The following is a 24,668-nucleotide window of genomic DNA, read 5'->3' on the forward strand; positions in this document are numbered from 1 at the left end:
GATCCGGTTCCTGCCACACCGCGAAAGGAAAAGATATCCTGACGATCGCCCGTGACAATAACAAACGCATCAACGGCTTTCCAGCAAATATTTTTTTTCCGTTTACCTCGATCATCGACCGTTGATCGAGCCTGTCGTTCAAGCGTCAACCGGTCCGTTTTCAAAACAATTGAATTTTGAACGACAGAAACCTGTTTCGAAGAAATGCGCTACCGAAAATACGCTTACATTACCGTGTTCTTGTGTGTGTGCTCGTTAGGATCAAGTCTGGATGAGAGCAGGGATACCAAACAACATCCCGAACTATCTAAAGTGTAAGGCACCTATCGGTTTAGTTACGGTTTTTTTTTTCATAGTGACAGGCACAATGTACACACACATTTGACGTAGTTTCCCTTATTCGTCTTTATTGTACTGTGAAGGGGTTTAAAAGGTTTAAATTCACATACTTGCACTATATTCCTTTAATAACACATTAATTTATTTAAAAAACTTTTTAAATTTTATACAGAAAATTTAATAAAAGAATTTTATTATTATTTTAATCACTTTCATATAAGTCACAATTCGTGTAAATACTAAAGTATTAATAGTACCCTAAATATTTTTTTAATGAGGCTTTTAATGTTAACGTCTTAAAAAAGAGACATTGCGTTACTTGAACAATATTCTATTGAAGAAAACAATGTGCCCACTTTTGGCATATGACACATAATTATATTTGTTCATCTTTGTTGGTTTTTTATATTATATTTTACGTTGCTATGAAGGGTTGAAAGAATCTTGAAATTTTATCTTATTCGTCCGAGTTTCAAAGGTTTAAATTCACATACTTGCACTATATTCCTTTAATAACACATTAATTTATATTTATATTACATTATTTATATGACACATAATTATATTTGTTCATCTTTGTTGGTTTTTTATATTATATTTTACGTTGCTATGAAGGGTTGAAAGAATCTTGAAATTTTATCTTATTCGTCCGAGTTTCAAAGGTTTAAATTCACATACTTGCACTATATTCCTTTAATAACACATTAATTTATTTAAAAAACTTTTTAAATTTTATACAGAAAATTTAATAAACAAATTTTATTATTATTTTAATCACTTTCATATAAGTCACAATTCGTGTAAATACTAAAGTATTAATAGTACCCTAAATATTTTTTTAACGAGGCTTTTAATGTTAACGTCTTAAAAAAGAGACATTGCGTTACTTGAACAATATTCTATTGAAGAAAACAATGTGCCAGCTTTTGGTATATGACACATAATTATATTTGTTCATCTTTGTTGGTTTTTTATATTATATTTTACGTTGCTATGAAGGGTTGAAAGAATCTTGAAATTTTATCTTATTCGTTCGAGTTTCAAGGGTTTAAATTCACATACTTGCACTATATTCCTTTAATAACACATTAATTTATATTTATATTACATTGCGTTACTTGAACAATATTCTATTGAAGAAAACAATGTGCCCACTTTTGGCATATGACACATAATTATATTTGTTCATCTTTGTTGGTTTTTTATATTATATTTTACGTTGCTATGAAGGGTTGAAAGAATCTTGAAATTTTATCTTATTCGTCCGAGTTTCAAAGGTTTAAATTCACATACTTGCACTATATTCCTTTAATAACACATTAATTTATTTAAAAAACTTTTTAAATTTTATACAGAAAATTTAATAAACAAATTTTATTATTATTTTAATAACTTTTATATAAGTCACAATTCGTGTAAATACTAAAGTATTAATAGTACCCTAAATATTTTTTTAACGAGGCTTTTAATGTTAACGTCTTAAAAAAGAGACATTGCGTTACTTGAACAATATTCTATTGAAGAAAACAATGTGCCCACTTTTGGCATATGACACATAATTATATTTGTTCATCTTTGTTGGTTTTTTATATTATATTTTACGTTGCTATGAAGGGTTGAAAGAATCTTGAAATTTTATCTTATTCGTCCGAGTTTCAAAGGTTTAAATTCACATACTTGCACTATATTCCTTTAATAACACATTAATTTATTTAAAAAACTTTTTAAATTTTATACAGAAAATTTAATAAACAAATTTTATTATTATTTTAATCACTTTCATATAAGTCACAATTCGTGTAAATACTAAAGTATTAATAGTACCCTAAATATTTTTTTAACGAGGCTTTTAATGTTAACGTCTTAAAAAAGAGACATTGCGTTACTTGAACAATATTCTATTGAAGAAAACAATGTACCCACTTTTGGCATATGACACATAATTATATTTGTTCATCTTTGTTGGTTTTTTATATTATATTTTACGTTGCTATGAAGGGTTGAAAGAATCTTGAAATTTTATCTTATTCGTCCAAGTTTCAAGAGTTTAAATTCACATACTTGCACTATATTCCTTTAATAACACATTAATTTATATTTATATTACATTATTTATATGACACATAATTATATTTGTTCATCTTTGTTGGTTTTTTATATTATATTTTACGTTACTATGAAGGGTTGAACGAATCTTGAAATTTTATCTTATTCGTCCGAGTTTCAAGGGTTTAAATTCACATACTTGCACTATATTCCTTTAATAACACATTAATTTACTTAAAAAAACTTTTTCTCCAAAAATTTTATTATTATTTTAACAACTTTCATTTAATTAACAATTCATTTAAATACTAAAGTAGTAATAGTACTCTAAATATTTAAAAAAAGGCTTTGACAGTAACAAGTAGTCACTTGTTAACGTCTTAAAAAAGAGACATTGCTTTACTCGCATTTTATTTTTTCATCGTTGTAACTTTTTTATATTGTTATAGGGGGTTGTAAAGTTTTGAAAGATTCTTTTTTTTTCAGTAATGAACACGTTAAATTATTGGAACATAATGACAATATAAAAGAGCAATGTTATAACAATACATTATACAATAATTATCGTTAATTTGATAAATACATCTGATGATATTTGGTAAAATTAGTGTTTGTCGAAATAACTGATTACAGATTTATTTGAAATTAAGAAGAAATATTTACCACAATAGCATTTCATCGAATATCTTTTTAAATTAATCTTATCTTTTTAAAATGCTTTCGCCGTATGTTTCGCAATATATTAAATTAACAATATTCATCTCATAATAGAGATATTAAACCACATTAAAATATAGGCACACTGTCTCAAAAACTAACACTCACTAACATTTTTTAAATTGTAGCTGTAGCTTTTTTTAGCCACTGAATATTATAACAAAGTATCATAAGTAAGATATCATTATTTTCAGAACTGTAATAACTTCAGAACATCAAATATGAATATACATGATCTTTATTTATTTTATATTATGAACATGAGAATAGAATCATAACTGAAGTAATACATATTTGTATATTAAAACAGAGAATATATGAATAAAACATTTTTGAATTTGATATTAAGGTTTAACGTGGATATTAAAACCATAATGAACACAATTAGGTAATTTATTTCTTACAATTTAGATATGTATATTAAAGGAATATATTTATAAACACTAAATTAACTATTGATTTTCCAAAAATTAGTCTATAACGTAAATAATCAAAATCATTGATACAAGGTTCAAACAATACAATGCCATATAGTCACATATCTTATTGCATTAATTATTAAATACGTTAATATTTACCAATGCTTTAAAATGTTTACAAATGTACTGTTGATAATTCATAATTTCTTCTATTTGTCCTACGTGTTCCATCTATGTAAATTATGTAATTAGTTTCATTTTAAATCCTGCATATCCATTTATGTATTCATATAGTCTTTAACTTTTTTTCATATTTATCACCTTAAATATATATTAAAAAAATAATAAATACACCAGGCTGATTAAAAAAATAATTTCTTTACCTAAATTTTTAAATAAAATTGCTTTGTTTTTGGTTAATTATTTCACTCTTTGGTCTCGCCCTCGGAGACAGCTCTTCTTTAGTTTGTTTTCTATGGCTTCCATTTATCTATTGCTTCCTACTTTGTCTTATATACCATGGTGCGTTTTCGCCCACCTAATCTGGCCGTAAAAAGTGTGTAACATTAAATATTTTGTCAGTAATGAAATGTTAATTAATACCTTACAGGGTGAGAAATTGGGCGCAAAAATTAGGCGGAGAACTATGGCATTTTGGCGATTTAGTAACAAGAAGAAATAAAGTTAAAGATGTAAGTAATATAATGAAGTAATATAAATAAATATTCTTTAATTTTGATAACGTGAAAAATGCTGTTTGGACAACTAATTGTCACAAATATACAGTGGGATTTGTTGTTTTTAGAGTTTTAAGGATACCACTATCGTCGTTGAGGATGGCGAAGCCCTTTTGGCGGCAATCCACGAACAGATATCAAACATGATGAAGCAAAAAGTCGAAGCCGTCAGAGTAAGTTCGTTTTTTTTCCTGTCGTTGATGATAAAGATTAATTACTGAATAAACCATATATTAATAATACCTTAGCTTTAGCCAATAACATCTTTAGCATCAGTATTAAGTTAGTAAAATGCGTTTTTACTAGTCCCATATAGCCAGTTTAATATACTTGTTGATAACCTATTTTTCACATCGTTCCGTCTTTGAATTTCGTCTTAATTTTATTATCTTCTACTTCCATTATCAATAAATCATGTATAATTTCATTAAACCATCTCAATTTTAGCATTCTGCATTTCCTTCTTTGCACCATCATATTTCTGCACAATACATATTTTTCATTATAACTCTTAATAAAAAAGATTTTTTAGCTTTTGTAATCTACTATTAAAGACGGTTAGTCATAACAGCTCAGTTGAAAAGTCCCCGGCCTGACACATAGATGGCGCTACTAGAATTAAATCCATATGTTTTTTAGTTAACGTTAACCTTCAAAAGATGCTTGTATAAATTTGACAGCTGTCGGATCATTAGTTTATATATAGCATTTTTAGTTAATTAATTTCTGCTATTGTGAAAAATATGGATAAAAAGAAATTTCGGGTGTAGATATATAAAATATTGCTTTTTAAGGGAAAACCCCAGTTGAAGAAAAAACTTGGCTTGATGCCGAGTTTCCGGACACTGCCCCAGGAAAATCAACCATCAAGTATTGCTATGCTAAGTTTAGACGTGGTGAAACGAGCACCGAAGACGGTGAATGCAATTGACGCCCAAAGAGGTTGTTACCGACGAAAACGTTTAAAAAATCCACAAAATGATTTTGAATGACCGTAAATTGAAACTGAATGAAATAGGAGATACTCTAAAGATATCAACTGAACGTGTACATGATAGCATTCACGAATATTTGGGTATGAGAAAGTTCTGTGTAAAGTAGGTGCCGCGCGAGCTCACTTTTGACCAAAAACAATGACGAGTTGATAATTCTGAGCAATGTTTGAAGATGATCAAGTGTACTAAACTTGTTGTTGCGTCGATATGTGACAATGGATGAAACATGGCTCCATCATTTCACTCCGAAGTCCAATCGACAGTCATACGAGTGGACTGCACACGATGAATCCGCTCCAAAACATGGGAAAACGCAACATTCGCATGGAATAATTTTCATTAACTACCTTGAAAAAGGAATGACTATCAACAGCGACTATTACATAGCGTTATTGACATACAGAAATCCATGAATTGTGCTTCGAATTGCTTCCTTATACACCGTATTCTCCAGATCTGGACCTCAGCGACTATTTCCTGTTCTCAGATCTCAAAAGAATGCTCGCTGGGAAGAAATTTTCATAGAATGAATTGATGATCGCCGAAACTGGGAGAGAAGGCCGAAGGGGGAGAAGAAGAATACAAGCAAAGTACAAATCGTACTACAAAAATAGTATTGAAAAGTTGGAGGGTCGCTATAATCAGTGTATCACCCTTGAAGGGAATTATGTTGAATAAAAAAACTAAGTTTGCCAAAAGGTGTGTTTTACTATGGTAGGCCGGGGACTTTTCAATTGACCTGTTATTGAATTGAATTATATATTGAATATAATAAACAACATCCCGTACAAAATAAGCAAAATCCTACCATTGTTGTAGAGAATCATGGATATAGCGGAACAAGCCGCCCAGGCCCAGAAAGAGGACGACATAGATTTCAATTTCCAGTTCTACAACGCGAAAAACCTAACCAACTCGGCTCCGAACGCGTCGGGCACCGACGAGAACGAGGTGCGGTACCGTCCACCACGAGGGTTATTCGAATAATTCGAATCTTATAACGTTTTCAGAACGAATTACCGTCTATCCAAGAAGTCCGATACGACGAACCGTCGCTGTCCAGTAATACGTACGGCCAGAGTTATCAGCTAGATGAGATGGACGGGTACCAACAGGATCAGGACTCCCCGGAGAACGGGTCGTCGAGTAACGATGAGTTCATAGGAGCTGAGATTGAGGTAACTCGTTGTAAACTCAAAAGTAGTTGCAATTTTCTAAATCGTGCTGTTGTTTATACAGTTAACCGATGATATCGGGGAGAAGAACCCGCAGGCGAGTCAAACTCAACCGGTGGACAAGTCTAGGTTACCCCTGTATCGGAACAGACATTTCTATAACATTCCAGTCAACACCAACCACAGTGCTGTTCATGTTCCAAGTAATGTTTATGAAAGATGTAAGTTTGTCAGGTTTTTTAGAAACGATTATGGGATGGCATGTGTTTCTAGCACTTTTTCACTTTACAAAGGCATTTAATGAGAAAAATTGGTACAATTTTCCGTAAATAACATATTTTCCATAATTTTCTACAACTTTTTATGATCTTTTTGACAACATGGCGATAGAACGATGTTGACTTGGCAAGCAATCCAATCATTGATCTATTTTCGCACTTTTTTATCATTTCAAAACAAATGGTGATCAAATGGTGACATCAGATGAAGAAGATGGGTATGGCAGAACAATCCCTTCAAGCGGTAACTGTGTATCATTCATAACTCAACGTGTGGCCCAGCATTGTCATGCAAGAGAATAACTTTGGGCTCGTTACTCGATATCACTGTACTTTTTGCAACAATACATCGTTCATTTTGTTCAACAGACGTCGGTAGACATCTACAGTAACAGTTTTATTCGGTTTTAGCAGCTCGTAATAAACTACACTTTGCTGATCCCATTATACGCACAAAAAGACTTTGTGTGTATAATGTGATTAACTCCCCTAGACTAAGTCATGACTTTTTGCCGATGCCAGGGTTACCACCCAATAAATTTCCAATCAACATGAAATTCCCAGCATATTGGCAAATTCTCCACAAGCTGGCAACGCTGCTTGAAACCCACTTTTCACTGTCAGGCGCAATATGCCTCGAAAACTCTCCTTTCTTGCCTGTCATGTAATTAAATCTACACTTCCTGCCTATTCCTTTAGGTAGCTATTTCTCACCCTTTCAGATATATTACATGATAACATTTAAAATCCACTGAATCATGCATTTGAAAGTTCTTTCAAGATTTTAAGTGAGTTTTCGTTCAATAAGTCGAAAATATAATTTTTTGAACGTTCTATGATTATCGTTCATTATTACACTGAGTAAGTCAATAATACTAAATGGAAAATGTCATTTTATGTAGAGATATGCCAAAACTATCGAATATAACAGCTAGGTTAGGTTGTTTAACAGCTGTTTACATTGATACCTCGCATTTCTGCTAATAGATATCGCTGTTCAAAATACATGAAAATAATATATATACAAATATAGTACATCTAAAAACTATAGTTAGTTATAAGCCACAATAGTTTATAGGTTAGAGTTATAACCTCTTAACACTATTGCTTTCAAGAATTTTGCATTTGTCCGACAACCGGATGATTTTGACAGCTTCAATCGTTTACGTGTTCGAACTAATCAGAGAGCATTGTGTCTCTTTTCAACTAGAATAAAATGAGAAGGAAAATATTGCGTGATTCTAAAACGAATTTACAAATTGCAGCAGTCAATACATTAAATATCTTGATGATGCATATACAAATAAACTTTGAATAGACTATATTATTTATGCTACAATTTTGAACTGTACAAAATATGTACTCTGTTCTATTATTTTTCCAGCTAAAGATGTTATATCTGGTATCATGTGGTCTGAAGAACTAGATAAAACATTCAGAAGTAACTATAACCTAGACCCGACACTATCGTGGCAGTACTTTGGAAGTTCCACTGGGTTTATGAGGCAATTTCCTGGTGAGAACATAATGTTTTTAGGTAAACGGCTTAAACGTCGAGCGAATATCTCAATTTTAGCTATGATTTGGTCCCAGGAACCTATAGATTTATTCGATTGCCGTACGAGATCTTGGTACATCGAAGCGGCATCATCGCCAAAGGATGTCATCATATTGGTAGACAGATCTGGATCAATGACTGGTAAGATACAGGTTTATTAACAATCTATAGAAATTATTTAAATTAGATACTTTTGGAATAAACGTTGCTAATACTTTGAATATATAAAACACACGATATACTTTTTAAATGCAATGATCCTTGCTAAACTTTTCAACCGACTTCAAAAGAGGAAGAGGTTTCAAGTTCGGCTGTACATATCTTTTTAATGTATGTTTGCCGATTTCTCCGTCAATTTCCGATCCGGACCAATTTTCAAAATTTCTTTTTATTCGAAATAGTGCATTTCCGAGGTGGTCCCATTCGAACTAAGTTAGGATCTGATGGGGGAAGGGGGGAAATCCAGGGAAAACCTCAAATTTCAATGTTTTCACATATTTTTTATCTAAAATAATATGATAAATAATACGATATTTGTGTATAACAGATCAATTGAAAAGTCCCCGGACTACCACAGTAAAACACATTTTAAATTAATTTTTTTTATTCAACATACTTCCCTTCAAAGGTGACATACTGATTATAGCGTCCCTCCAACTTTTCGATACCTTTTTTGTAGTACGATTTGTCTTTTGCTTCAAAATAGGCCTGTTTCCGTGATCATCTCTTCATTCGACGAAAATTTCGTCCCAGAGAGCATTCTTTTGAGATCTGAGAACAGGAACTAGTCTCTGGGGCCCAGATCTGAAGAATACAGTGGATGAGGAAGCAATTCGAAGCCCAATTCATGGATTTATGCCATCGTTTTCACTGACTTGTGACACGGTGCATTGTCTTGGTGAAGCAGCACTTTCTTTTTCTGCAAATGCGGCCGTTTTTCGGCGATTTCTTCCGTCAAACGGTGTAATAGTCGCTGTTGATGGTCCTTCCTTTTTCAAGGTAGTCAATGAAAATGATTCCATGCGCATCCCAAAATACAGACGCCATTACCTTGTCAGCCAACTGTTACGTTTTCCCACGCTTTGGAGCGGGTTCGTCGTGTGCAGTCGACTCGGATGACCGTCAATTGGACTTCGGAGTGAAATGATGTAGCCATGTTTCATCCATTCTCACATATCGACGCGAAAACTCGGGTTTATTACGCTCGATCATCTTCAAACACTGGTCCGAATCATCAACCATTGTGAACAACGCTGACTTTTACGTGTCTATTCCAGTTCAAACCCACCAAATCCTACATAATGTTATTTATTTCTAGGAATGAGACGTGAAATCGCCCGTCATGTAGTGCACAACATCTTGGACACTCTCGGGAATAACGACTACGTCAATATATTTACGTTCAGCAATACCACTGATCCCTTGGTAGAGTGTTTCGACAAGAAACTCGTACAGGTTTTTGTTTTAAACGGTCCTGGCTGGATGAATTCGATCTAATCTGTTTTTGTTCCTTTTGCAGGCAAATCTGGCCAATATACGGATATTGAAGGAAAGCATGAGCGACTTCAAAACAGAGCAAATAGCAAACTTTTCACTCGCTCTAATAACGGCCTTTCAATTATTAGAGAACTACAGGCGTGAAAAACTAGGTGAGTTTTATATTGACAAAATGACAATTCGTCAAAGCTGTCTGTCAACATAGCTACATAATTGCATAATTGCACAAGATTTGAACATGTGACAATGAGAAGGCCCACAGTCTGGTAAGTATGCTGGTACCTAACTTTTTAAACTCAAAGAGATCCCATCTACTTTGACTGAATATATGAAAAATATTATGAGTACATCCAAAAAATCCTCACCCAAAATATTTAGCATGTGATACGTACCAGACTCGCTGCCTTTTGACTGTAACTTGTTCAAATCGACATATTATAGTTTTCGAACTGGTCACACAGTGGAGTGATACTGAGTATATAAATAAACATAACACAAGAAAACGTTGTCATCATCAAACGTTCATAATGAACTTTTTTTGAAATCCAATTATCGAGCTATCGAGCTTTTTTCTTAATTTATTCATAAATGCTTAAAGTATAGCTCATATTCAACTAAAAGTTTGATCAATATATGATATGAATTACAAGCTTTACTTAAGCCTGACTTAACGGAATGTTCCATGAGATGGTTAGGAATCATTTCTTTTCAATCGTAGATAACTCACTGTTTTACTAGTATTCTGTTATAACATAAAAAAGCTATATATATAGAACATATGTCATCAGAACAAAAAAAATAGTTGTTCTATCACAAATAACTAGGTCTCTCGAACTACAGCTTGCCTAAAATCTAAATTTCATTTTTGTCGAATCAACAGAGCGAGATTTCAAATGAGTATATATTTATTTTAAGGGGCAAACTGTAGTCAGGCAATTATGCTGATTACTGATGGATCCCAATACAATTACAAGGAAATTTTCCAACAATACAACTGGGACAATTTTCCCATTGTCAACGTGCGAGTGTTCACCTACCTAATAGGACGAGAAGTCAGTGACACGCGAGAAGTGAAATGGATGGCATGTGCGAACCAAGGTACGTTCATTTTTACAATATTGTTATCATTCATTATTAAATTTTTCCACTCGGTCAATGCTTAATAAAAAGAAATACCTAGTTCATCTATTGAAAGTTCATCCTATAAAAACATCTAGATCTATTTACTCAAAACAAACATGGATTACCTATAACTTTAAAAATTACAATTTTAAATGCAATCTAGTCGATGGGAAAAACAAATGAACGTTTATGAAAGATAAAACACGAGTTGTATTGATTTTTAGGTTATTATGTTCACCTAAGTACGTACGCCGAAGTACGAGAAGAAGTGCTGCACTATATTCCGGTAATGGCAAGACCCATGGTACTCAACACTACCGTCAAACCGAACCCGACGTGGAGTCCCGTTTACGCGGACGTCACAGATCCGAAACTCACCAACTGGCTCTGGGTGAACCGCGAGAGGAACACGCAACGAGAACGGTACTTGATTTTCAGTAAATACAAGGACATGATGTCGCCAGACGATATCGACAAGAAGTTCGTCCACCAACAGAAATTGGTAATTTATTAGACGTATTTTTGACATTGACGCCTGTCAATCGTCGATTTCCGTCACGATTGAAAGCTTTTTGACGTTTGACGTCAATTAATTTAGATTAGGTTAAATGTTTTTAGTTTTTTTCGTAAAATAATGCTAACTAAATAATATTTATTTATTAATTTATTTATTTTATATCGTGTCGCTTACTACTATTACTTTATAGAAACAAGATAACTATGGCGATATTCAAACGTACCATTTGATGACGTCAGTGTCACTTCCGGTGTATGACAAAAAACCACGCCAGGTATGTGATGATTTAATTATGAAAAAAAACATTATTATTTTGTATATATAATGTGTGTGAAAAAATAATTCACGCTTTAACTTTTTATCAAGATTTTTCTAAACAACTTAAAACACGATATGAGAATTATTACGAGAGACAAAAAAATAAAAAATAAGAAAGGTCTGGACCATACGGTAAATGAGAACAGCTACTTGTCCTAAGTTTCTGAGAGAGATGTTTTAATTTTATTTTTGCATCAGTTTTGGTACTATATGTTTTTATGAAAGTTTTTGTTGGGGCTTTTGGCAAATGAAAATAATGTCACATATTGTCAATATCACTTTCATCGATAATGTCAATGTCAATGTCATTGTCAATGTCAATATCATTATCAATGTCATTGTCATTGCCAATGCCATTATCAATGTCATTGTAAATGACGACATTGTCAACGTCATTAGTATTCAAATGACTTCTATGCAAATGACTAGACCTACCGGAGGACAAAATAAAAATAAACTTATATCCAAAGTATAAATAAAACTAAAGTAGAAATCTAAAAACAAGGAAATTAATGAAATACCATTAAAATTAATATTAAAAATGAATAACAAAGGATAAATAATGAATTCCTTACCCATCGAAGCGGTCTAATATGAACAGTCGTAGTAGTCAAATACTACAACTCTTGTTAAGGAATTAACACTATTAAATTATATAATAGAGTACAGTTAGTAACAAAACCGAGATGCTAATTAACAATTTAAGAAACGTGGATTAATTTTTCACACAACCATTAACAGAAATAAAACTCGATATACCTTAAAAGTAAAAATCTCAAGATGGATATCTCTATTTGATTAAAATTATTATCATTCATCCTAAACATCCTACAGCATACTACACCCTGTACATCTATTTATATTATTACTTTTGTTTACTCTCTCTTCGAAAAAAACCCTTTCAACTGCCACCACTTTATATCTACAGAACATAACCGAAAAAAAGCAAATTAACGAAGCCCTATGGATAACCGTAACCAGAGAGGTAAAGAGTCATCGGACACCTGACTGTTGTCTTAGGATATTTTTTAGACCTAATTTTAGGCCAGCAATCGTGTGTGATTTACCTAACTAAATTCTAGCCCCGTTTCTTTTTTGTTGTTTAGGAATAGTATAGACGACAGAAGGCAGCGTGTAGTGCGACCTTTAGAGGCGTTTTAGTGATTTACCATTAGATACGTTTAGACATTAGCATAGAATAACCATAGAACCATGTTCTGAAACTAAATAACTAAAAAATGGAATTACCTATCGATATAATTACATTCAGTTCGCTTGTAATCAGTAATCAGTATTAATTCAGAACATTTTGATATTATTATAGTTAGTTTAATACAGATAAGAAACAACAGCCTACTAGATTCAGCTAATTTTGTAGAAACATATTATATCGTCGATCAAGATTCGAAGCAAATAAATTTAATTTTTTTAGGAAAGAGTAGCTAATTTATTGGGTGTGGCAGGGACAGACGTTCCCATCGAGTATATACAGAGACTAATGTTACCGTACAGGGTGAGTAAAATTATTATTTTATATAACATAGTTTATTATGAGAGATGACATTTGTCAATTTCTTTCTTACCGACGACAAGAATTGGCAGATGCACTGTTGCCAATTTTTATGCATTTATAGGAATAAATTATTTTCTTGTTTAAATAATATAACAATAATTTATATAATTGAGTAAAATATCGAAAAAACGATGTTATTTAAAAATTTTATGAATTTATGAAGAATATACTATGTTCACATATTTCAAAATGTCACTCATGATAGGCAAATGTCAAAATTGTCAAATTCGATGATGCAGTTTATCATTAAATTACTAATAGGAGTTATTTCTTGATGCTAATAAGTTTTTATAAAATGTCTTATGCCAATATCCTTTTTATAAACCAAAGAACTTAAAACGTAACGTAAAAAATGACGGTGGCCGTAGAGAAAATATTGACACGACATAAAATATTATAGAAATTATGTTATAACTAACTTAATAACCCTGAATATTTATTTCAGTTAGGTGTGAATGGTTACGGTTTCATAGTAACTAATAACGGGTATATATTAGCTCATCCAGATTTGAGACCTGTCGTAAGTAGAAACAGCTAATTTATCAGAAATTTTTCAGTAAAATAACGAATTTCAGTATCAAGGAATCTTAAAACCTGCCTATAACAGAGTGGACATGATGGAACTTGAAATATTAGATGATGATACGGAACCTCGAAAATTTAGCGATGAGATGAAAGAATTTCGATTGAAAGTGATAATGCAGGAGAAAGGGAACATAACCTTACGAGTGAAAAGTCATTTAGACGATATGGTAAGGAAATAGTTATAGGCTCTGATTTTACCAAACACGTGGCAACATCGCATCCTCTTTAATGTCCCATATACAGAGGCTTATTTATACGTTCCATACAATTACAATAGTACGAAAAAAACTTAGTAGATTTGTATCTTTTAGAAACGCATAGTTATTAGCAAACGTTACTTCTTCTACACGGGAATAAACGGGACGCCGTTTAGCTTAGTGATCGCCTTGCCGCATAAATACGGCTTCAACAGAGTACAACATGCCGTAGAGAACGATATTCATCGGATTCGTTCGAACGACAAAGGTCAACATATCCTAACTCAATTTTTCACCGGAAATTGGACGATTCATCCCGACTGGTGAGCCCCAAAAACAAACCAAAGCAATAGCGTAATGTATTCTTAACATTCGTAGGCAGTACTGTCGGTATTTAGATGACAAGCATTACTTTGAAACAGCGGAAGAAGAATTTCTGCATTTCCTCAAGAAAATGGAAGGACCTGGCTGGAAATGGCCCCGAGAATGTATGTAACCTAAAGACGAAATGTAACCAATGTCATTGTCAATGTCAATGTTATTGTCATTGTCGATGTCAATGTCATTGTCAATGTCAATGTCAATGTCAATGTCAATGTCAATGTCAATGTCAATGTCAATGTCGATGTCATTGTCAATATCATTGTCATTGTCAACGTCATTGTCATTGTTATTGTCATTGTCAATATCAATGTGATTATGATTGTGAATGTCAATGTCAATGTCATTATCATTGTCACAGTGAATGTCATTGTCATTATAAATGTGAATGTCATCATCATTGTCACTGTGAATATCAATATCAATTGAAGTGCTAGACCTACCAAATGACAAAATTAAAATATACTAAACCACTTCAATTATTTATTTTATTTAGGCGATCGCAAACTAGTATCGAAAACAGTTGCCGACGCCAAAATGACAGCTTGGTTTAGCGAGAACATCACTACCACGACAACGACAAAGGAGGAAAACGGGTATGTATCTGATACAATATCGTAAAACACGGCACGTTTGATTTTTTAAACAGTAGTAGTAGCACAAGATAAATCATTTACACTTTGTTAGACGAAATGGATATTAATCAGACATTTTTTTCATTCGAAAGACCAATGTCTATATTGATGGCTTTAATATCAAGGTACAGTATGAAATTTACTTAAAACAAGTGACAGCCTAGAAGTTTTTTAGAATTGTTATTAACACAAATGAAAACTAGGTGAAAATCATTTGTTGTTTGTTACAGTATATTTTACGTATTAGTTTATTTCAATAATTCCTATCATATGATGTCTGCGATAAATATGTACATTAAATTAATATTTATTTCCCAATGAATAGCAGCTAAGGAGGATATTATAATTTTAATGCAGCCAGGATTTTTTTTCAGGAGATGAAAATATAATACTTGTTATATACTACTAGGGTTAAAAAATAGTAAGACATTAAAATCGTGGTATTATTATGAATTTCTTCTTGTCAAATCAAATCTATCAACCCGAATACATTTAGTTGGGAATTCAGATTGGAAAAATTAATAACCTGTTTGTATTTTACTATTTTTTATCACTGTGGTAAAAAGTTTATTGCAGATATGTAAAAAAATGTTCCACATAATTTATTATTATATTGCAATTAATGTATTTATGTCATGTCCGACCACAGTGTACTGGAGACCAATACATGTGTTTCGCTGTGACAATTCAACAATAATTTCAAGATAATATATTGTTCAATAAGTCATGTTGTTCTATAAGAAAGGAGGCGCTATCAAATTTATTTTATTTTTATAAAATTGGCATTATTTTTACGAACAAATTTGAAGTTTCATGTAACAGGTCAATTGAAAAGTCCCCGACCTGACACATAGATGGCGCTACTAGAATTAAGTCCATATGGTTTTAGGTTAGCCCAAACCCTCAAAAGATGCGTGTATAAATTTGACAGCTGTCCGATCATTTGTTTATGAATTATAGCATTATGAGTGAAGCAACTTTTGTTATTGTAAAAAAAATTGATAAAAGGGAATTTCTTATTGCTTTTTGAAGGAAAAAAATACAGTTGAAGCAAAAACTTGACTTGATGCCGAGTTTCCGGACACTGCCCCAGTAATATCAACCATCAAGGATTGGTATGTTGAATTTAGACGTGGTGAAATGAGCCCCAAAGACGGTGAACGCAGTGGACGATCAAAAGATCTTGTTACCGACAAAAACATTAAAAAAATCCACAAAATAATTTTGAATGACCGTAAATTGAAATTGAATGAAAGAGCAGACATTTGAACGTGTACATCATATCATTCACGAATATTTTGGTGTGTGAAAGTTCTGTGGACACTGGGTGACTCACTTTTAACCAAAAATAATGACGAGTTGATGATCCGGAGCAGTGTTTGAAGATTATCAAGCGAATTCCAATCGACAGTCATTCGAGTGGACTACACACGACGAACCCGCTCCAAAGCGTGGGAAAACTCAACTGTCGGCTGGCAAGGTTACGGCGTCTGTATTTTGGGATGCGCATGGAATAATTTTCATTGACTACCTTGAAAAAGGAAGGACACAGCGTTATTGGACCGTCTGAAGGGCGAAATCGTCGAAAAACAGCCGCATTTGAAGAAAAAGAAAGTGCTGCTTCACCAAGACAATGCACCGTGTCACAAGTCAGTGAAAACGATGGCAAAAATCCATGAATTGGTCTTCGAATTGCTTCCTCATCCACCGTATTCTCCAGATCTGGCCCCCAGCCACTATTTCCTGTTCTCAAATCTCAAAAGAATCGTCGCTGGGAAGAAATTGTCGTGGAATGAAGAGGTGATCGCCGAAACTGAGGCCTATATTGAAGCAAAGAACAAATTGCACTACAAAAACGATATCGAAAATTTGGAGGGTCGCTATAATCAGTATATCACCCTTGATGGGAATTATGTTGAATACATAAAAATAATTTTGTAAAAAAAATGTGTTTTACTATGGCAGGCCGGGGACTTTTCAATTGACCTGTTAAATCTGCTAATATATTGCTATTTTTTATATTAGAAAAAATATCGTATAGTAACAAATCTTATTTTTACATGGCATAACACGTAAAAATATATGGTATAAAGATTCGTAAAAGATTATTGATTGTATATTAAAGGAATTGACGATTTTGGCAGAAGTTTTCAATTATTTCACCAATATATAAAACACGTATTTTTTAACACGTAATGTTAATTTTCTTTCTTCGTTGGAAACAGGGCTCAACTAATAAAGGAATACGGAATAGTGGTGGCTTTCATGGCTACCCATAGTGGGCTTACTCGCTGGCAGAATTTCCCCCAAAATATCGATACAAATATCCACGAAAAGTACGTAAACAAACGATTTGTATGAGTTAATTATTTATATGCAATTTTATAGGCACTTCCACCGCATTCATAACAAAGCCATCGAAGAAGTTTGGTATAAAAGAGCGGTCGAACAACACTACATCGATCCGAGTAATTTCGTGTACTCGGTTCCTCATGAAATAGGTAGCTAACAACAACATCGTTTCCGCCGTTTTTTTTTTCGATATTCAGTAAGAACATAACCTAATTTCAATTAGTTGCTGAGAGTTTATATTCAGTAAGAACATAACCTAATTTCAATTAGTTGCTGAGAGTTTATATTCAGTAAGAACATAACCTAATTTCAATTAGTTGCTGAGAGTTTATATTCAGTAAGAACATAACCTAATTTCAATTAGTTGCTGAGAGTTTATATTCAGTAAGAACATAACCTAATTTAAATTGGTTGCTGAGAAGTTACTAAATGAATTATGTTCATATTGCTAATGTATGCTTTGTCTTTGATTCTACCTAATAGCACACTTATTGGAATTTTATCTGCACATTTTTCTACAACTTTTTACAATTTACACGAGCTACATTATGCAATGTTGTCGGTTCTTGTACCATAAAATGTACATATATTTCATGAATATATTCCTTTAGCTTCTTGGACCTTTGATTCTACTCACAAGGTCACTTCAAGGTCAAATTGTTTTGCTATTGAACCATTTCGTGGTCTTTGGAACATCTTAAAATTTATTGTTCTTAATTTTGTCATGATGGTGATGTCCTTCACCTCTGTCTAAAGATGAAAACATGAATAAACTAAAAAGATATCTGAAGGCAGTAAATCTTTATATTAAAAGTCACATTACTGTAACTAAAGAATCCTTTTATACATATATCACTCTTTTTACCACTATGTAGATCTTTAGGATAAAAATTATTCTTATAAATCGTTGATCCACTATAAATATCTGAATGCTTTCGATGAGCATCACTAACAGAAGGAAATTATTTCAATTCCCGAAAGATCATTTTGGCATGTGAACTGATATTTATAATCCACATAAATCAACTAGGGTTTAGGTGAGGTTATGTAAAGAAATGTCCAAGTTTATTAAGTCAGATTAAGACATTTACAAAAGACGACGGAAACTAAGTTGTACTTAAATATTGTCAACTGGTGGCCTAACCTTCTTATTTATATCAGGTGATGCGAATAATACTCTCGTCACAGTAAGCCATGCGATATTCAAAGAAGAGGTTAACAAAAAAGCACCGGTGGCTGTGGTCGGATATCAATTTTACCACACAGCCTTGCATAATTTCTTCAGGAAACATACCATTAATGTAAGTACTGATAGTTTTGCTTGAATAATCTTGATATATCCTAATCAAACATATCCTACAAAGCATAATTTATTCATTACTGTCTACCATTTATAATCAAAATATGAACAGTACAAGAACAAATAAACTATAAACTACAAAATGCTTAACGTTACAAAACAGAGCCACCAATACCAAGGCACCAGCGTCAAATGCAAAATGACTGTTGTAGTTCGTTGAATTCTACCTTTCGATTGTTTGTAAATGGCAACGTCGCAAAATCAGGTGGAAACTACCGAGTTTTACCGAATACTGCTGTGCATAAAAAAATGTGTTTATTGTCTTCATAGAGTAATAGAGATGCAACTCAATAGGGGTTTCTGGCTGGTTCTTTGCTTTGCCCAACATCCAGAGGGCGCCATAATTGACCATTCAATTCATTTGATTGGTCAATTTAAACCTCCATTATAGGCACCTGTAAAATATTTGATTGGCTCATTAGTAATGCTTGGCACGTGTCAGCCTGACGTCATATTTAATTGACCAATGAAGTTTAAATAAAAAACAACTTTTTTCTTAAATAAATTTATTAAATAAAATTCAATAAAATATAAATATAAATGTAAATTTGTCTACAAAATATAAACATAATACAAAAATAAATATATCTATAAAATATAATAGCACACCTTGTTAGTATTTTTAATATTTTATCCGAAAGATCATTATGGAATGTACAATTGAAGGGTTTTAAATTTATTTAATTACTTTTTACGTCTTTAAACATTTGACAAAAATTTTGTATTATTATTGACGTGGCAAAATCGCTGAATAAAATAAAAGCTACTGACAGTATAATAAAACCATTTTGTTAGAGCCTGGGGCACGACATATTGTCTTGGCTCTATAGAATCACTCTCAATTTGTGGGTCTACTGATTTATTCACAATTGTATGTAAACAAAAATCACACTTAATTTCTTTTTTCAAAAATTTCACTAAATAACCTGAGATGTATACTACGGTACCACGTAAAACTTTGTTTGGACTTATAGGAACAACTGGAAGTTGTAGAGTCAAGTAATAAACGGTAAGAATGAGCAGCAAGGGGGATATTGGCTGAATGAATACAAACTTTAACATTACTTTCTGGAGTTTCTTCAAATGTCGATGACACTTGCTTCGAACACCCTTCGTTGTGGGCCTGGAACGATGGAAACAGGCACTACAAATATAGTAAGACTGTTTAGAAATTAATGGTAACAATTATAAACAAAACTGTGAATGATTCTTTTAATTTACCTTCTATATCATTTTGATTTTGATCCACCTCTATTTGTTCATATTCTGGGCTCGTGGTATTATTTTCACCATCACTAAATTGTTCAAAAGTACTTCTTCCTCACTATCTGTGCATCAGGGCACACAACATTTCCTAGAACGAGAATGCATTTCCACTACCGACTTGTATATACTAATAAAATAAAATAATAATTTAATCTATAAACGTTATAAAAAGCTAACCACACTGTTGTCTATATAAGGCACATTGAAAATTGCTTACAAAATAAATAAACAAATCATAGAATGAAATGAATCAGATACCGTCGTGGCTCTTAGCATAGAGAATAACACAAGTAATATGTTAAAAGTAGGGATATCTATATGTTGGACGTCGCGAAACATTTCCTCAAAATTTCCTGTAAAGTTAAATCTCTATTTCTCTATGATTGTCTTCTTTAAATTGAAACCATAACTTCAATATCAATATTCAATATATTGTTTATTTTAGTTTAGCCTAATTTTTAGTATTGAAATAGTTATACTATGTTGCCGGTTCTTGCAAAATGTACGTACATTTCATGAATTATCGTTGAACCTTATAAAATTAAAATAACGACAACAGTTCAAAATTAATTCCCGATTTTGATATTTCAGTGCGGCGATATGCAAAAGGCCTGCAAGAAAACTTGCGACTCCGAAGAACTGCACTGCCTGATGCTGGATGATTCGGGCTACGTGGTCGTCAGCGACAATCTCCAAGAAACCGGCTATTTCTTTGGCAAAATTCGACCTGACGTCATGAGTCAGCTGATCGACGAGGGCATATACAGGGTGCACCAGATGTTCGATTACCAGGGGCTGTGCCCGGAGGCTCAGGACACCGGCAGTTCCGCGTCCAAGATGATCCTGGTAATGTCAGTTCGAACGTCGACCCTACCCGGATACTAATCGAACACGTTTCAGCCGTACTTTTACCTGACCACGTTGCTGGAATGGGCCACGAACGCTTTGGTACTGTTCGCGGAAGCGGCGACCGGAAATTTATACGACCCGGCCCTTTATCAACAACCAAACGAGCCCTTCGAGTCCAACAGCGATCCTCACGATCACATAGTGGTGTCGGATCACGATGATCACGAAAATAAGGATCATGATTATGAGCACGAGAGTAAGTATAATGTAATGACTAGGTGTATTTTTTAGTCCGCGGTGTTGTCAGTTTGTCTGAATTATATTGATCTGTGGGGAATATAGTATACAATTCTTCCAATAAAACAGACAATGTACGTCATCAACACCATCTAACGTATTGAACGTAAAATCCTTTTTAAACTGGGCGCATTATTTCTCATTTTACTAATTAGCCTTACTCTAGTTAAAAAGAGACCGAATGGCGTCTCATGCCTCCGAATATATAACCAAATCGGTCTATAAAATTCGATTTGTGTTGGTACTGGTCGACACCGTTGTCATATCTCGATATAAATATAATAAAACAACTCTAACCTACAAAGTATTGTGGCTCTTTAATTAGCTGTAGTTTAAATTCTTCAATAAATATGCATTAATTGCACTACTGCTCATGCAGTAGGTAGCTGACGATAGTATACAACATTGTTTCCGTCGTTTTTTTTCTGAATATTCGCGGTTTTTCTACAAATTTCGGTTCGTTATTAAATATGAATGGCAAATTATTTACTAACTAAATATACGACAACAATTCAGATGACAGATGAAGTATATGACATAAATTCTGAGGAGTTTCTAAATAATTTTTCTTCATTTTGCTAATATCTACTTTTTATATGATTCCAACATAACATTTCATATAGTGAAAAGTTACCTGCTATTTTGCCCGCAATTATTTCTTAGCCTCTGGCACTATTGACAATTTACAAATTGGTACATTCAACATAATTTACAATAAATCAAACAACGCCATTTATGACAGATAAGCCGTCGCGAATTGGATCAAAATTTATGATATTAGCACGTCGCAATGTTGCCCCATCAAATTTGACTTTTGGTTTACAGAGACTGTTGGTTTATAATCTATAATTATTATCACTAATGTTTTAACGACTTCTGCCGACATTTGGCAACCTGGCTTAGCAACTCAAATTGATTTTTATTGGCCCTTCAAAGTATTTTAGAACGAAAAACCACGGCTTCTTGATATTCATATATTTTAAACCAAATAGCAAAAAGCAGTCACTATTTTTCGCTCGCAGTTACTCGTTCTTTTATATTTGTGACACGGTTGTTAAGCCCTCTAACTGCGAATTTCAAATTATTTGTTGCCTTCAATGAATTAATTCTTTTCATATTGCCAATGTCTAAGCTGTATCTGGTTCTGTCCAATATAACATCTGCTGCAGTGTTACCAGCTCATTTGTCTACAATTGTATCTTTGCCTCCAGCACTATTTAAAACCTACACAGGCCGGCAGCACTGTAAGTGGAATAGAGTGCTTTTTACATTTTTGTACTCAATTCTATAGAATTGCATAAATCGAAATATTTTACAACAGTCTAAATAATACCATTTATGACATACGTAAGTTCTTTGATCAGTTAATGCAATTATCAGTTCTTATAAAATGTACCTAAATTTCACAGTATTTAAATTATGTTTACGCTTTGATTTATTTAAGTTGGATATGGCAACGTTGCAACCTGACACGAACTAGAGTTGTAATATATTATTTTATATAGTATACGTAGCTATCTTAATTTAAAGTTCTACAACTAAAATGGCACTTTCACACTGATTTATGCTTTCGATAATAAATAATTTTTTGTTTTTTAAGGTGGCAATGATAAAGCATTCGACGAGAGTGCAACTATGCAGAAAACAAAACCAGAACCCTGCGACAACGAGCTGTATCTCTTTAGTTTGGTTCACTACAGTGAAAGAAACATATCCAGTAGCGGCTATAATAAAACAATGGGAAATTGTTCAAGGTAAATTGATTACTTTGCTTCCTAAACTACTACATTACTAACCATTCTCACCTGTAAAACGTAGAAACTTAATATCTTATTCATTTTTAATTAAATTTATTTTTGTTAAATTACACGGCACAATTTCTGAAATTCTGCTATTACAGGCCTTTCATTGTACAAAGGGTGACTGGAAGTAACATGATCCTCTTGGTTATTAATAATCTTTGCCAAGAGCAACGGGACAGATATCCCCCCTCGCCTGATCCCGAACAAATTAATTATAATATGTCCTTACCGTGCCTGATGAATCAAGTAGATTTGCCTAGACGTATCTATATGAGTTGTATAAAAACCAGTGCCAATGTAAGTACAAATATAATTTTTATTATACAGAAATGTAATACACCTAAAGCATAGGTGGCCTTGTAATTGTTTGTGACATTTGTGTTGCATACTATTCAATCACCGTGTACTTATCTCCGATTTATACCGATCAGCATCATTCGGCTATAATCCGCTCTCTAGTGGAATCTAATTTCTATCGAATTTATTTTTCCTGTCAACACAAAACATGGAGATATTGTTTAAAGCTTCTAATATCATAAATTTACTTTCATTCGAAGTATTGTTCACTTCTCAATAATATTTCTTGGAACAAGAACCCAAAAATAGCAAAATAATTAAGCACCGCCCATCAAAATCCGATTATTCCGAACTATACAGATCAGTGTTATGTTGACGTTTGTAAATCGGTAGTTGTCACTGTCATTGTCTGAATAATAAAATTATTTCAATGTATTTAATAAAATAGAGAAATATATAATATATTAATGTTGTTTTTCAGGAAAGTGAAATTAAACTGTGTGGTACAGGGACCAACATATCAGCCGAACATGTCATAATAATATTGATAGGTTTTTATTTGATTAGAATAATCGATTATCTAGTTTAGCTCAATTGAAATTATTAGTTTGTTCAACTGTGATATACATTTGATAGTTCGTCTGTCGACTCTAATATTAACTTATATCGTCTCTGATGGGAAACGGGACGCAAACTCAAATCCTGAACTTGTTCTCTCCTTTATATCATTGAATCAAATTAAGAATTCGGGTTAAAATTATTATATATATCACGTTCTCCTATTTATTTGCAGACATGCAAATTTAATGTTTTTTTATATAGTTTATGTAATTGTAATTTTTACTTAATATATAATGTTACATTTTTACTGAAATTAGTTTTATTTTAACCTATTCCTACAATAACGGTTTATTTGTTCATATAGTACGTACTTACGTTTGATAAATCAAGGTAGACTATTAGCCCATAGAAAAAATAGAAATTTCACGGTATAGGCGACCTTGGGGAAATGTTTTGTTTAGTCCAATCAACCTTAGCGCTGCGATCGCAAATTGTGATTGGCTAGTTTTTAAATTGTTGGAACCGCCACTAAAACGGAATGTGATTGGTTCGGTCAAATTGTGCGAGGCCATCATTTTCGGGCATCCATTGTTGTTTGAAGTTTAGGTGTTTGTTAAAGTCAAGATAACTTCGTTTCACGTTGTTTATATATTCTGTTTTACATTAATTGTTATTGAGTAATATAAAAATTTATTACTATGCATCCGTGTAGTAAAAGATGCAGTGTACCTGGGTGTAAATCTACTACCGAAATCAGACATCGGTTCCCGAAGAATGATCCCGCTCTTTTCCAAA

The 24,668-nt window shown here is 32.8% G+C and overlaps 1 protein-coding gene and 1 long non-coding RNA gene across 3 annotated transcripts; one reads left to right on the top strand and one right to left on the bottom strand.

Annotated features, from left to right (window-relative positions):
• Positions 1–40: 40 nt before the first annotated feature.
• Positions 41–24,189, top strand: stj (voltage-dependent calcium channel subunit straightjacket). Of its 2 annotated transcripts, XM_076397685.1 has the most exons (28): positions 41–314; positions 4,132–4,213; positions 4,327–4,431; positions 6,073–6,204; positions 6,264–6,431; positions 6,493–6,649; positions 8,091–8,222; positions 8,283–8,405; positions 9,583–9,719; positions 9,784–9,913; positions 10,677–10,859; positions 11,108–11,385; positions 11,591–11,674; positions 12,647–12,703; positions 13,151–13,231; positions 13,737–13,811; positions 13,867–14,043; positions 14,188–14,396; positions 14,452–14,561; positions 14,951–15,050; positions 17,315–17,425; positions 17,478–17,590; positions 18,603–18,742; positions 20,659–20,913; positions 20,968–21,172; positions 22,814–22,967; positions 23,114–23,312; positions 23,794–24,189. In XM_076397685.1, exons 1-28 carry the CDS (start codon positions 205–207, stop codon positions 23,899–23,901), a joined length of 3,915 nt encoding a protein of 1,304 aa, XP_076253800.1. In that variant the 5' UTR covers positions 41–204; the 3' UTR covers positions 23,902–24,189. The 2 variants fall into 2 exon arrangements, with proteins under 2 accessions (XP_076253800.1, XP_076253801.1); XM_076397686.1 differs by lacking the exon at positions 12,647–12,703.
• Positions 19,747–20,117, bottom strand: LOC143192427 (uncharacterized). The gene is made up of 3 exons (XR_013004776.1): positions 20,023–20,117; positions 19,911–19,945; positions 19,747–19,869 (listed from the first exon to the last, which is right to left on the bottom strand). It is a non-coding gene; the product is annotated as an uncharacterized LOC143192427 (long non-coding RNA).
• Positions 24,190–24,668: the final 479 nt, after the last annotated feature.

Source organism: Rhynchophorus ferrugineus, unplaced genomic scaffold (assembly GCF_030347505.1).
Source record: "Rhynchophorus ferrugineus isolate W39M unplaced genomic scaffold, kcgeb_rfMv2 rfM3, whole genome shotgun sequence".
Taxonomy (NCBI): domain Eukaryota; kingdom Metazoa; phylum Arthropoda; class Insecta; order Coleoptera; family Curculionidae; genus Rhynchophorus; species Rhynchophorus ferrugineus.